The sequence below is a fragment of the Stegodyphus dumicola genome, chromosome 9 (assembly GCF_044657685.1).
Source record: "Stegodyphus dumicola isolate Sdum_Otavi_A_Nest chromosome 9, ASM4465768v1".
Lineage (NCBI taxonomy): Eukaryota > Metazoa > Arthropoda > Arachnida > Araneae > Eresidae > Stegodyphus > Stegodyphus dumicola.
The window spans coordinates 90,099,853-90,114,855 of record NC_140776.1 but is presented as its reverse complement, the minus strand read 5'-3'; the positions used below and the strand labels follow the sequence as shown (position 1 = coordinate 90,114,855).

Genomic DNA, 15,003 nt, shown 5'->3' with positions numbered 1-15,003 from the left:
ACATAAACAATTTAAATTGAAAGAAATGTTTAATAAGGTAAATAAATAAATATTAAGCTTTTTTGTGTAAATTTTGATACCCTTTAGATCATAAATACTTCATCATTTCATTATAATAAACTGATGATCTAATATCTGGAAAAATCCCAAATCCAGCATCACCGAAGTTCTGACAAGTCTGGATTTCGGACTTTGAACTGTACTAAACAATCAAAAGGGAAAAATTAAAGTGTATATTAACTATATTTAATCATATTTACTCACATAATCTCTTCCCCACCTTTTTTTTTTTTTTTTTTTTTTTTTTTTTTTTTTTTTAAACAGTTTTACTTCTTGAAAATTGACAGTGGAAAATTATACACTTCATTTTTTAAAGGGAAGGCTCAGGTTTCACACCTTAAAGAACACATTATTCTATTTTATATTTCAAAGAAATTATTAGTTTTACTAGTATTCTTTTTAGTTACACAGTATACTTTCGATTTTATATTGTTACCATAAATTGGAAATTTATAAATCATATGTTAGAAAACCTCATGTGTGGGAATAATACATAATGGGGTGAAATATAAAAGTGAATATACTATTTTACACATATCTGGGAGTCACTTAATAGTGAAAGCTGACTCAAGAACACCTGAGCCTTAGATTATAAACCAATATGTGCATCTATTGCTTACTACAAAATTTCCTAATTTAACCTTTTATTATTTTAAATAAGATATTTCATAGTACTTTTCTGTTATTGGGACTTAAATCAACTTTGAATTACACATATTTGGGAGTCACCCTTATTTAACCCTTTAAGACTGGGGTCGTTAATCAAATGACCATGGTATGAGGCTAATTCATACTTTATTGCCCTTGTAGGAACAGTTGCTCTTACAGGAATAGTGCACTTATAGGTTATTTAGAAATGGACTTTTCATATACTTTTAAATACGTGAAAATACGTGATATGGTTTCAAAAATAAAATACGTGATATGGTTTCAAAAATAAAATACGTGATATGGTTTGATGTTCACTTCTCATTAGTGAGTTCAATTCTGAAGCATTAAATTAAATTTTAAATGTATTTTTTAATTAGAAAGATAAGGACATTCATTTATTTTAAAGTCTACTGTTTGAGACATAATTTTTATTTCTATAATACTAGATTTAATTTTTATTTCTATAATACTAGATATTACTATAACTCTAGATCTTTATTTATGTGTTTTCCTTTTATGTTTATTTGTTTTATGTCTTTTATGTTTACTCTATATTGCTTTATTTTTAAAGGTTTCAGTTTAGTTTAGGTACTTTTCTTGTTATCAGGACAGGATTCAGAAATGTATGTGCGTGCGTAGTATACACACACATATGTACATGCATGTGTTTATCTATATATATGTGTGTATGTATTAAGTCTTATTACTTTTTACACAAGTACATACATACATACGATTACAAGATGTCCAGTTGGGGTAAGATAGCTTCCCCACAAAGCAGGTTTAGGGTTGCCAGATTTGGGTGCGAAACCACCCATTTGGTGACAAAATTGCCGATATGCCATAGATGGATGGAGAACATTCTAGAATGAATTCTTACCATTTTGGCCAAGAATGTTCTCGAAGGCATACCAAAAGCTATATAAACTCTACCTGTATGCAGAGTAGCAATGTATCATTGAGTATATCGAGAGTTTATCGTGAAGAGTATTTTGAGTGTGTTGAGTTCTGAGAGCGATCGACCGAGCTGGAAGCTGTATTTATTGTTTTGCCGTGAAGCTGTCTTCACTGTTACAACCTGATAGCATAAAGGCTGTGTTGCTGATTGTTTCAGTGTGCTTGTCATAGTTTTTCGCAGATTGTAAACATGTTTTTTGAACTGTCTTGAGTAATACTGGCAAATAAGTTGTTTTTGATTCTTCGTCAAGTGTTGTCATCAATCAATCCAAATCCACGAACCCATAGAATTTAACACTACATTTCTGAATCCAGTCCCAATAACAGAAAAGTACTATGAAATATCTTATTTAAAATAATAAAAGGTTAAATTAGGAAATTTTGTAGTAAGCAATAGATGCATACACTAGTTTATAATCTAAGGCTTAGGTGTTCTTGAGTCAGCTTTTTTGTTGCATTAGATCAGAGATGTGTAATTATGTTGGAGATCATGTTCAGAAAAGAAATATTTTAAAATGAGTGCATGATTATGATATTTATTATACATGATTTACTTTATAGTTATTTTTATTCTTAAATAACTTTTCATGTAAAATTTTATATTAAGCTTATGCAATGTTTTTATTTTAAGCTCATCTTTCTGAAGTTCCAGAACAACCACAACAATTTGTTCAGCATTTGCCTTATGTTTCGCTTGGAGAAATTGCTCCTGGGGAGCAGGTATGTTTTTTGGAAACTATCCGGAATTTTAAATCTGGAAGTTTTACAAAAATATATTTTTTAACATATCTTTAAGTACATTGTTTAACTTTAAGTATATTTTTAAAAATTATTTAAAGTATTTAAATCTATTATTCTTTCTTTTTGATTATGGCAAATAGTATATAATTTTATAACTAATATAAATTTTTATCTTTTCAAGATTCTTTTATGCAAAAAATAATAGAAAACATATTAAATTTCTTTACTGCGTCATTGTTAAAATATTTATATATTAAGAACAGGTTAAATTCATCAGCAAAGTGCTCTTTATTTTGATTCTGTTTAATATTTTTCTTGAAACTTGGGTAATTGTCATTTAGGTAAATTGTTCAGCTTAGTATATCCTGTAATGATGTTGATGGGAATTAATTTTGCATACAGTGCTTTTTGTGTAGAATCAGAGATTTCTTTATTGCAGTTTTGTTTGAAGAAGTTTAAAATGCAAACTTGGAGAATTAAGTTTATATTTTAAGCTAACTTTAACTGCAGTTTTAATATAAACCTAAAAATTTATTCAAATGAAATCTTACTTAAGAATTCTATTGATTTTAGGATTATACATTTATTTCAATAATCTCCTTCAATATCTCTCTAAAATTTTAATTTTTTCATAATTTATGGATATTTAAATACATTGTTTCTTTTAATTAGAGAGTCAGTTGTTTTGAATTATAAAATATTTAAATGATAAATAAATTAATAATAGCTGGAATAAAGTAGATTATATTTATTGAAAACTCTCAAGAAAAATTTAAAGAGGATTTAACTTTTTGGCAGCTGCCCACTGAGTTATCATGAAAATGATGACAGACTTAAAAAAAATTAAAGGAATGAAATTACATCTTAAAAATTACTGTCTTTGTATTTAATAATACTGTATCATGTTAGTATAGTATTCCTTTAATACCAAGAATGGACAAAAGTCGGCATGTGGGCCAAAGGAAGCCCTTTTAATTGCATAATCTGGCCTATTATGAAATCCTGCTTAATAGAATTTCATGTCTGCCTTACCCAATGTTTCACACAGGCTACTAAAATCAACAGCATGAGTGCATGTCTATTGCTATAATGTATATGCGCATACACAAGACCTGTATTATGTGCATATAATGTATACACATGACTGTACTAATGGTCAGTCTGAGAATATTAGATATGCTAGAAAGCATGTGCCTTATGGAGCTTTAGTGCTCCATAAAGCATGTGCTGGAAATATAGTTTCATCATGTGCTGGAAATATAGTTTTATCATGTGCTGGAAATATAGTTTTATCATTTCCAGCAGCTTTAATTTAGAAACTGAACAATGAAATATAAATATTGTCAAGATAAAAAGACTGATTATTTAAAAATGAAGCAGTATACATGTCAGTCATTTGATGACCATTAGGAAGAGATCATTTGAAGACTAAAAAAATTGAAAAAGATTTATCATTAAATAAGCATACCATTTAATTTTAATGTTTAGGGTGCTCCAGTTTGTATTCAGTTAGTGCTGATTGATTTGCAATCAGATGATTTATTAAAAGAAAACTTTCATTCAAGTGAATTAATGATTTTTATGGTTCTCTAAATTCAATTAAATTTTAACATTTTCTGGAAAAATTCTTTCCATATAAAAATATTCAGTTTTTAGATCAACATATATATGGAAGAGAACTTCTTCATTAATGAAGTATATGAAAAATAAATAGCAATCACAAATTATTGATGAAAATTAACTTTAGATATTAAGGATTGCTACAAGTGAGTTGGAACCTAATTTAGATATAACTGCAAGCATACAAGATTTTATGTCTCACATTAAGTATATATTAATGAATAATTTTTTTTAAAACAAAGTATTTGTAATAAAAATAAAAATGTGTGCAGAGCTATAAATTTATAAAAATGTTTGATTAATCGTAAATGTCCTTTTTTTTTTGCTTTTATTTATATTCCTTGAAATTTATGTGCATATTTTATATTTCATTGGTTGACCCTCATGCAGCACCCTTGTGACTCTATGCTCACTGTCTAGGGCTTATTAAAAATAAAAAAATATGATATTAAGTGCTTAAAAAACCTTTTAAGCTATTTTAAATTGTAATTATTATTTATACTGGATAGGAATGTTCTCCTTTCTCGCCATCAGGGCCAAGCAAACAATAGGAACACTACAAAAGATAGTTGCACAAGCATCAGCACACCATGCAAAGCACCGACCTACAAAATACACAAAAATGACCTTTTTGGCCCAGGGTTGAAAGTATTTGCTCACCCTGCTTTAGTCTGATGTAAACTACGCCAATGTGTTTTTTGAACTTCTTTATTAATTCTGTATATAATTATATATTATTAATACTGCATAATTATATATATAAATGATAGTTTGGCTATTATTTACAAATAGTGTAAATTCAACATACTTTTTCTGTTATATTATTTCTTTCATATGTATGCATTTTACTTCTAAATAATGAAAGATCTGCATAAATGTATGTCTATTTCTCGCATTGTGATAAAACAACGGTACATAGAACCATTGAATTTTGAATGACATAATTCTCCCACGAATATGGGCATGTGAAAGACCAAATTTGAAATTTGGAATTTGTTTTATTATCGATTTCATATTTTGTAAAACTTTAACGAATTTTTGAGTAACAAACTCAATGATTTAAAAGCGAGCAATGGCAACACTCTATGGTGGGAGGTGGAGACCTTTTATCTCCAGCGGGTGCGGAACCGTGTATCGAAAATTCTAAAGATATTCCCATTTTAAAATTATTTTGCAACATTGCTTCTGAACTGAATTTTATGGTTTAAGTGCAAAGAACAGGATATTTAATAAATAAAGGTAACACACAAAAATGGACGTAATTTAAAATCTGGAACCATTCAGATTTTTTTGGTGGGGGCTTCCTCCGATCTTTTTTGTTGTTGTTGTAATAGTATTTGAAACATTTAGAATTTAATTGTACCATGCGGTTATTAGTTCTGTATATCTTTATATGAATATAAAACATTTGTACATTTGCTGCAGAAAAACCTGTATGCCTTAATTTTTCATACTATCTTGTGTGTACTAAAAATATTTTTTAAATAAAATATTTAAACAAAAGTATGTTTGTTTATGATCATTATTAAAATTATTTATTGTTGAGCTGCCTTTTTTAATTTAAATGTATTTTTGAGCTGAGCATTAAAAATCAGAACAAAAAAGTTTTTTTTTTAAGTGCAATTTAAATTGGCCCATTTTGTATTGTATTTAGACTCAGAAGGTTATTTACCTGAAGGCTGCTGAAGTGGCTGTGCGAAAAATAGTTTTTGAAGTAAGTATTTTGTATGAGTGTTAAATATATATGTTGCTTTTCATGTTGAAAGCAAATTCATTCTTTTTAACTTTATTTATTTAATTGAATGTATAATTTTTTTAAAGTTTTATATCTATCTTATATTTGATAATCAAGGAATTTGCAGTCTAAATTTTGATATCTCTTCTTTTCTACTTTATTTTCAGGTAACATATAATATTAACATAGAAATAGATGATCAGCTTTTATGTTGTTGCTGCAAGAAAACTCAAGATCTGGAAGTTTCATCTATAGAACCTTTTGAATTTATGGTCAAAATCTTAAACATGAAAGTATGTATAAAACTTGTCTTAAACTGTGTGACATTTATTTGAGGTTATTTTTCCATTAAAGCCATACCACTTAGTGGCTTTCTTCTCTTTTTTATGGTTTTTCCTTGGGAAAAGGAATTGCAAATTTGGTTTGACTTCTTACATGGATAGATGGATTCTTTGCTGAAGTGGTTTTTTTGGCTTAGGAAGGCTCAAGAGATGATGAAGAAGTGGCAATTCTGTTTCCTCAATAATGCATTATTCTTCACAAAGAATGATTATATTCAAGTAACCAGCTCATGATATTAAAATATGACTCAGAGCTGAAATTACTGTGCAACCTTATGCAAGAAAGGAACAGTTCTGTGAACATAAATGTAGTTTGTTGGAGCAAGCATTTCTTTCATTACTGCCAAGCAGATTGTTTACTTATCATGCCAGGAGTTAACATCTGTTGAGTTTTTCAAAAATTGCTTCAAATGAATTACACCATGCAGTGATTGGTATAATTACAAAAAAGAGGTACATTTCAATTTCTCATTATCTCATCTTAATGTCAAAACTGATAGATACTGCAAAATTGCAGAAATTGTTGAAAGCATATTCACAAAAAGAAAAGCATAGGACCTGTGTTTCCTCTTCCCACACATACATTGAGTTTTAGCACGAAGATGTGAAATTAGAGACTATTTCCTTGTTGCTATTTCTGATCATTGCATGTCATATTGTATCATGCAAAAGGCATGGAGGAAAAAAATAAACTAAAATGTGGTAGTATGACACCAAAAATGCATGATATGGATTTAATGGAAAAGACTCAATTAAGATTCACTTAAATGTTTACTTTGTATTTTAGTTATTCTATTACTAGTATTATTGTATATTTATAATTCACAAAAGTCTTATTGTGTATTTTGTCAAATAATAAATGCTTTTTCTCCTTCTCAGTTTGAAGAACAGCAGAATATTCGAACAGAAGAGCCATTTATATTAAAAATAGATGTGCATTCCTTTTCTTCAATACCGTTATATCTTGAAGATTCTAAAATTGAGTTGGTAAGCACTGTGTCTTTTTAAAACATTTCTTTTAAATTTCTTTTCTATAATATGATATTTGTTAGAAGTTGTATTCATATATGTGAGAGAGTGGTTAGTAGTGGAATAATTTGAAGTGCAGTATTAAACTCTGAGTTCCAGTGAATAATTACTCATTTTATTTCAGTAATTTTGTAGTTCACTACAGAAGATGGCATTTCTTTTTTGGGGGATTTTTTTATAATAAATTTTGAGGCAGTAAAATTTATTTTTATTAAAGTGATAACTATGAATTTCTGTTTAAATTTCCTTTTACCTTTTTTATATACGTGAAACCTATTCAGTGTAATTCACATCTTTGAAACAATATTTAGCTTACTGAACAAAATGAAGCCAACTGGAAATTTAAAAAAATTAATTCTCTAGCAGTATGTAAATTATAATCTAGTATTAGATATAATAAGTTATATTAAAAAATGTAAATTGTAATATGGGACCGCACCATGAAAATGAATATCAAAATTATACTAATTTGAACTAAGAATAGTTCTTGTTTGATGAAGACTTTTATTTAGTATGCCATCAGTAATATCTAAGAAGACATATCAGAAAAAAATTGCAGTCTGTTTTTCCAGAATATGTTTAGAAGTATTATGTTCAATTTATAAAGTAAGACTTATTTAGTAAATTTGCTGTAATTAATCAATTCATTACCCAAAAGATGAATTTATGTATGTTCAATGTTTAATATGTCTGAAATTTATTTCTAATCATATTTTAGTTGTATTAATATCTGTATATAAATCTGTGACAAGCACAAGGTTGTTGCTTTGCCTAATTTTGCATTTTACTTTGGCATGTTTCTCTTCTTTTTCTTTCTCTCTCTCTTTATATATATCAGCATCATAACTATTAACTGCTATCAACTACAACTATTTATTAATAAAAGTATAGAATATAATGTGTAACAGCTTTATTTTTTTCTGTGATCACAATAGGTTATGTTTACAAATGAAAGTGTTTTTGAAACATCTGGTATTCACGATACAGATTCTTATCTCCAAGCTTTCTTCTTATTCCTTTTCAGTATTATATTGTTAGGTTCTAGGAAATTATTAACCCTTAGCACTCTGCATGATTTTGTACCACTGCCTACCAGCAACTCACATTTCACAGTGTTTTCACATTCACAGTGTTCTCAGGCACATTTTCGCAGTGAATGCAGCATCCAGAATATCTGTATAAATCTCTTTCTTGTAAATATTTTACCAAACAAAGGGATGTGACAATTCTCCTTAACTGACCAATAATCCTGCATATTCGCCAGGGGTATCGTACCCATATTGATAATAACTCCAATAAAAGCCCAAAACTCATCCTCTTCCACCACACACCACGTTTTCCAAATAGAATTACTAGATATTTCTTTATTCTTTAGAACATTTTCTGCTTAATTGTTGGTTTCTTTTATAATTTCATTTACCAGTTCGTTTGTGAAAAATAATTTGAAATATTGTGTCGGCTGTACAATATTTGTAGGAATTTGTGGTCCAATGACATTTGGCGATACACTAAAATGTATTCTATCTGGAATATCTAATTCTTCCGTGGCATTGCGCCATTCTTCTAAGTCTTCCGGCGACTCTTCACTTTCACTTTTAATAACTACCATTTGTCATATCTTTGGTAGTATAATTTCGGAACCACTACTTGAAGTATCAGAATTATAATCAACATTGTCTTCCACAATATCTTCTAACAATGAAAAATTAAACACATCTTCACTATCACTCTATATTCTCATCACAATAATTATTTTTCTCCATGTTGCTAGCCATAAAATAGGTCAAATAATGTTTCAATCGTAACAGTAGCGAGACTGAGCACGTTTTAACTGCAGATAACAAATGCCAACGCCGACGATTCTGTAACATCTTAAGCCTAATCATGCTAAAAATATTGGGCTCTGCAGCGGAGCCTAAGGAGTTACGGAACAAATGAGAGACAGCTCTGCAGCGGAGCCTAAGGAGTTACGGAACAAATGACGGACGGCTCCATAGCGGAGCCAATGGAGCATTAAGGGTTAAAGGATAATTATAGTGGTATGTAGTAGTTTTCTCCAAAGGAAATTAGATATGTAAGGAAATTATAATCTTCTCTCAAATGACCACTCATGATTCCAGATGATTTTGGTTTTCATTTGATGTGGGTGGTCATTTCAGAGAGGTGAACTTTAACACTAATTGTTTACTTCCACGCCTGTCGAATTAATTTCTACCTTTTCGTTGCCCTGCTTTGGCAACATGCTTTTGAGATTTGTCGTTCATAGGATTCGGTCGCTAAAAGCGTAGCTGGCCTGTAACAGTTATAATTCTTATTTTATGCTTATCTGTACTCCTGAATTATTACTAAATGTTTACGTGTGAATGTTATTTTATTAAATGTATTCAGTTTGGTTGAAATAGACCGAGAGTGACTGAATTTATTAAGTATGTTTAAAGTAGAAACTGCGTCATCCATGTCGGCATTACGTACCTCGTATTAGAATGGCGCCGACATGGATGACGCAGTTTCGACTTTGATTATACTTAATAAATTCAGTCACTCTCGGTCTATTTCAACCAAACTGAATACATTTAATAATATAACATTCACACGTAAACATTTAGTAATAATTCAGAAGTACAGATAAGCATAAAATAACAATTATAACTGTTACAGGCCAGCTACGCTTTTAGCGACCGAATCCTACGAACGACAAATCTCAAAAGCATGTTGCCAACACAGGGCAACGAAAAGGTAGAAATTAATTCGACAGGCGTGGAAGTGAACATACTCCCACCCTATCAGGTTTAGTCCTGATACACAGGCAAAGGTGAAAGTTTATTAATTCCTCTTTTGAAAACACCAGTTTTAGTTTTGACAGTGGCTATGCGAGCCAAGCCGTCCTTGCCCGGGTGGACATCGATGATCCGTCCTATCGGCCAAGCTAGCGGTGGAGATCCATCTTCGATGATAAGAACCACGGTGTCGATTTTTAGATTGGGTCTGTTGTACTGCCACTTGGCTCTCTGCTGAAGCGAAGTCAAGTATTCCTTTTTCCATCGCTTCCAGAATCCCAGACGTAGATTCTGTACAAGTTCCCACCTAGAACTCCTTGTGCGTAAATTCTGATGGCTCTCTGGAAAGGAAGTTAAAGTATCACCTGTAATGAAATGAGAAGGGGTTAAAACATTAATACAGTCAATATCAGTATCGGTCACATAAGTAAGTGGACGTGAATTCAAAATAGCCTCGATCTGGGTAAGTAGCATTGACAACTCTTCATAGGTTAAAAGAGTCTCTTTCAATACTCTTCTCAGATGAAATTTCGCTGAGCGAATGCCGGCTTCCCATATTCCTCCAAAGTGGGGCGAAGCAGGCGGTATAAAATGCCATTCAATAGATGACTTAGTTAGTTCTCGGGAAACCGATTCCATTGCATACAAGGAAGACCAAATCTGATTTAGTTCTTGTAGTTTTCGGCATGCTCCCACAAAATTGGTACCGCTGTCACTGTAAATGTGCCGTGGTGCACCGCGACGTGAGATGAAACGTCTAAGTGCAGCGATAAACGAGTCTACCGTCAGGTCACTGACTGCTTCTATATGCACAGCTTTAGTCGACAAGCAAACAAACAGAGCTATATAGCCTTTCGTTGTTTTAGAGCCACGACCCTTATTAAATTTAATGGTAATAGGACCAGCGTAATCCACACCAGATGCCTAAAAAGGTCGTTCCAAAGTCACACGATGTTCAGGTAAGTCACCCATCAATTGCGAATTTGAAGCAGCTTTAAATCGATGACATATTAAGCAATGGATGACACAACTGCGTATCAGTTTCTTTCCTCCAATTATCCAGTAAGATTGTCTAATGAGGTGTGATAATAAAGAAGGACCAGCATGAAGGTAAGTAATATGAAGTTCTTTCACTAGTAATTCGCTAAATTTATGTCGAGAAGGAAGTATGACAGGATATTTGATGTTAAATGCTAAAGATGAATTTCGAAGACGTCCTCCCACCCGTAAGAGACAATCTTTATCTACGAATGGATACAAAGAACGTAGTTGGCTCTTCTTGGGTAAAGGTTTCTCTTCTTTAATACATTGTAAATCATCTTTGAAATGATGATTCTGAATCCAACGAATAATGAAATTTTCTTCTACTCGAATCTCTAGAAATGTTAGCGGCATAAGGCAGCTGGAGTTAATGCCACTACGTGAAATGTTCTGAGTAACATGATGCTTCTTGCAATTAGTAATAAATCTTTGGCAGTAAGCCAGAATACGAACAATTTTACAACACGAAGAATAATGCTCGAACAAATTAGCTAATAAATCATTCGATTCACGTATATGAGAAATAAAAATAGGATCAGATCTTTGTTCGGCCTTTACTTCAGCATCATCTTCAGATTTTAATTCATATTCAGGCCATTTTTCCTCTTCCTGACGCAACCATGGTGGACCATTCCACCACAAAGTACAATTTGGTAGGAGTTGAGGTTCAATACCACGAGAAGCAATGTCTGCTGGATTCTGTTTAGAGGGAACATGATTCCAATGTAGGAAAATCATCTTCCGCTGTTTTCTGTGCCCATAACTTTCAAGTTTCTGAATCTACCTTTTGAAGCAACATAAATATTAACCATGGATCCCTAGAAGTTGCTTTGTCACCAAGAGCTTTTAAACCTCTGATAACTTCATCGGAAGTATCAGCTAATTGCCGTAAATTAACATTATCAACCTGTGAAATACATTTTTGATTCATAAATGTTTTAATTAACGATTGTACGATTTGTTTCTTTTTATCGTACCTAGCGAGCAATTTTGCCCATGCTTCTTCATAAGAATTATTTGATAACGGAATATGTTTAATTATAGAAGCTGGTTCATCAGCATGTGATCCGATTAAATACTGAAATTTCTGTATATTCGATAAAGAAGTATTATGCACTGTTGCAACAAACAAATCTTTAAAATTCATCCAGTCATTAAAGTTACCCGAAAAAATAGGAATATTCAACTTAGGTAACTTAAAGTTACTAATATTAGAATTTCCTGTAACATTTGGCACATTAGCCGCATTTAATACATCTAATAAATTTTGATACTGAAGTTTCAAACCAAAATACTTCGATTCAAACTCTTCAATTTCTAACTGTTCTTCTGGTAATTGGGCATCAAATTTATCAAAATCTGAATAAATCCTTTCCAAGCGCTCCAGATGCAAAATAACTTCATTTTTAGATAAATCGGAAGAAATAGTATTCTGAAGCCTTGTGAAGGCCGCTTTTGCCCTACCACGCAATCTAATGACAGTAGCTTGATCCATAATAAGTAATCGAAGTATTCAAGTTCAAAATCAAAATCAATACAAAATAGATATAAAACTTCAAGAATCAAATTTAGATGTAAATCGAACTAAAAAATCATCACTTATCTGTATTTGAATTGCTGACGAATTCTTGATATGATCTCATCGGCGTGCCTCCAAATGATGTTTACGTACCTTGTATTAGAATGGCGCCGACATGGATGACGCGGTTTCGACTTTGATTATACTTAATAAATTCAGTCACTCTCGGTCTATTTCAACCAAACTGAATACATTTAATAATATAACATTCACACGTAAACATTTAGTAATAATTCAGAAGTACAGATAAGCATAAAATAATAATTATAACTGTTACAGGCCAGCTACGCTTTTAGCGACCGAATCCTACGAATGACAAATCTCAAAAGCATGTTGCCAACACAGGGCAACGAAAAGGTAGAAATTAATTCGACAGGCGTGGAAGTGAACACTAATGATTATTTATTTTCTCAAAAATGTTTGTTACTTTAAAAGTGGTCTATGGATATTGTTACGTTAAAGGGTTTACTGTATTTTGAATCCAGAGTCTTATGATACTAGTGCAATAATATATAATATGCACTGGTAAAGTTATGGCAATCAGATAAGGAGAAATGAAAGTGATCTTACAATAATACGTAAATAATTTTTTAATTTGATCCATGATTTTAAAATAAATAAATAAATAAAAATTCTAAAAAAGAAAAGAACATGAAACCAGCAAAACAAATTACTTTTCTATATGCATATTATTAATCATTTGAAATTGTTTAACATTCCCCTCTGAAATAATGGATATAATGTTACGTGTTGTTTAATTTTTGTATAAATGAGAGCATATGAAGTTGATGCACTTTTTATAATTTTTTATTACTTCTTTTGAACACATAATTTCCCAAAGACATAGTAGACAGGCAATCAAGTTCATGGGATTATATTACTGACAGCTGATCAACACATTGTCACAAAATAGCTTCAGGTGTTGTTTATGCATATTCCATAATGATGTCTTGTGTGCGGATTCATTCTTATTGCTCCCCTTTGCATAGTTTTAACTTAAATTTTCTGAGTTGATATATTTTACTTTGAATCCTTTCATGCATCACAAGAGCATTTTCATGAATGTAAACTAAATATAACACTAAGAGTTGCTTAATTTAACTTATAAGAATCATGAAAAAAGTAAAATTTCTTGAGGCTCACCCCTAGCAGTAACAGCGTGTCAAGGCAGCTGAGGGATCTCGTTTACGTTAGAAAAACTAGCTAGTTCTTCTAACGTAAAGCTAACACATTTTGAGCATCACATCAAATTCCAGTGAAACCTAGATTGTACACAAACGCTAGCAGTTTGAAGAGATAAAATGGTTTTCTTTTTAATGCCTTTGAATGTCAAGTAAAAGTTTACTTAAAAGCTTTATTGTCTAAAATGTTAAATTACTAGCCTGCTTTCTCTAGTTAGCATGCCATTGTGTAGTTATTGCTTGTAATATAATACATGTAACTTTTTTTATTAAATTGTATTTAGTAAAAACTGCATATTTTACTAATAAAATATCAGATCAATTTACGTAGGTTGGGGCAAAAGTCATGGCAACTATTTTTTTCCTTGAAGATATCAGTCCGGTTGAAAAATGTGACATATACAGACGAAAGGACAAGGTCTTAACTACATGTGTGGACAAATAGCACTGAAATATCGTAACACACGAATTTATTACGGTAGTATACAGGGCAATATGGCATTCACCGTGCAAAAGAATTATAACACAATATACATAAAGTTGACATGACAAACCTGGGCCTAAAGACCCTCAATGTAGTCCCCTGCTATTGTGACGACCTGCTGCCAACGATGGGGAGGCGCTGAATACCATCAGCCTCATCATTTGCTGCACCATGTGTGAATCGGGTCATCTGTTGGCACACAGCATTAGCAAATTCCTCTCGTGTTGCAAACCACCTACCTCATATTGGTTCCTTAATCTTGGGAATGAAATCAAAGTTATAGGGCGAAAGGTCAGGAGAGTACCGATGGTGGTTCCAATTCTTTCCAAAGTCGGAGTAGCTGCCATACACATTTTCTGCTTTATTTGGTCTTGCATTGTCGTGCAGAATTATTGCACTGTCCACAAGATCTGGATGTTTATCCCGAGCACCACATCGTACCTAGAAGTCCCTGTAGTACTGTGCGGTCACTGTTCTGCCATGAGGAACAAAGTGGCAAATAATGACACCCCTGACGTCATACGCGAGGATCACCATCAATTTGACTGGGGAAGGGTTATGACGCTAGCTCATTAAGCAATATCCTGTGGATGGTGCGTTTTTCGATGCTACTTGCCCTCTCTAACTCCAGTAACGTTCATCGTCTGTTTTCATCCATGAGGTGCTCGATGATGGCATGTGCTAAATCGGTCTACACAATCACCGGTCGAATCGAACGTTGCTCATCACTGGTTGACATACGTCCTTGCTGAAACTTTCCTACTCACCGTGCTACTGTACAATATGATAGGGCATTATTCCCAAGGG

The 15,003-nt window shown here is 31.9% G+C and overlaps 1 protein-coding gene across 3 annotated transcripts in view; it reads left to right on the top strand.

Annotated features, from left to right (window-relative positions):
- Window positions 1-15,003, top strand: part of gry (trafficking protein particle complex subunit 11 gry) — a 122,278-nt gene that overhangs the window by 88,228 nt on the left and 19,047 nt on the right. For all 3 annotated transcript variants that reach the window (XM_085823758.1, XM_085823756.1, XM_085823757.1), the window contains exons 23-26: window positions 2,300-2,388; window positions 5,684-5,743; window positions 5,932-6,057; window positions 6,985-7,092. In XM_085823758.1, coding sequence (XP_085679884.1) covers window positions 2,300-2,388; window positions 5,684-5,743; window positions 5,932-6,057; window positions 6,985-7,092 — 383 coding nt within the window. The remainder of the gene's footprint in view (window positions 1-2,299; window positions 2,389-5,683; window positions 5,744-5,931; window positions 6,058-6,984; window positions 7,093-15,003) is intronic.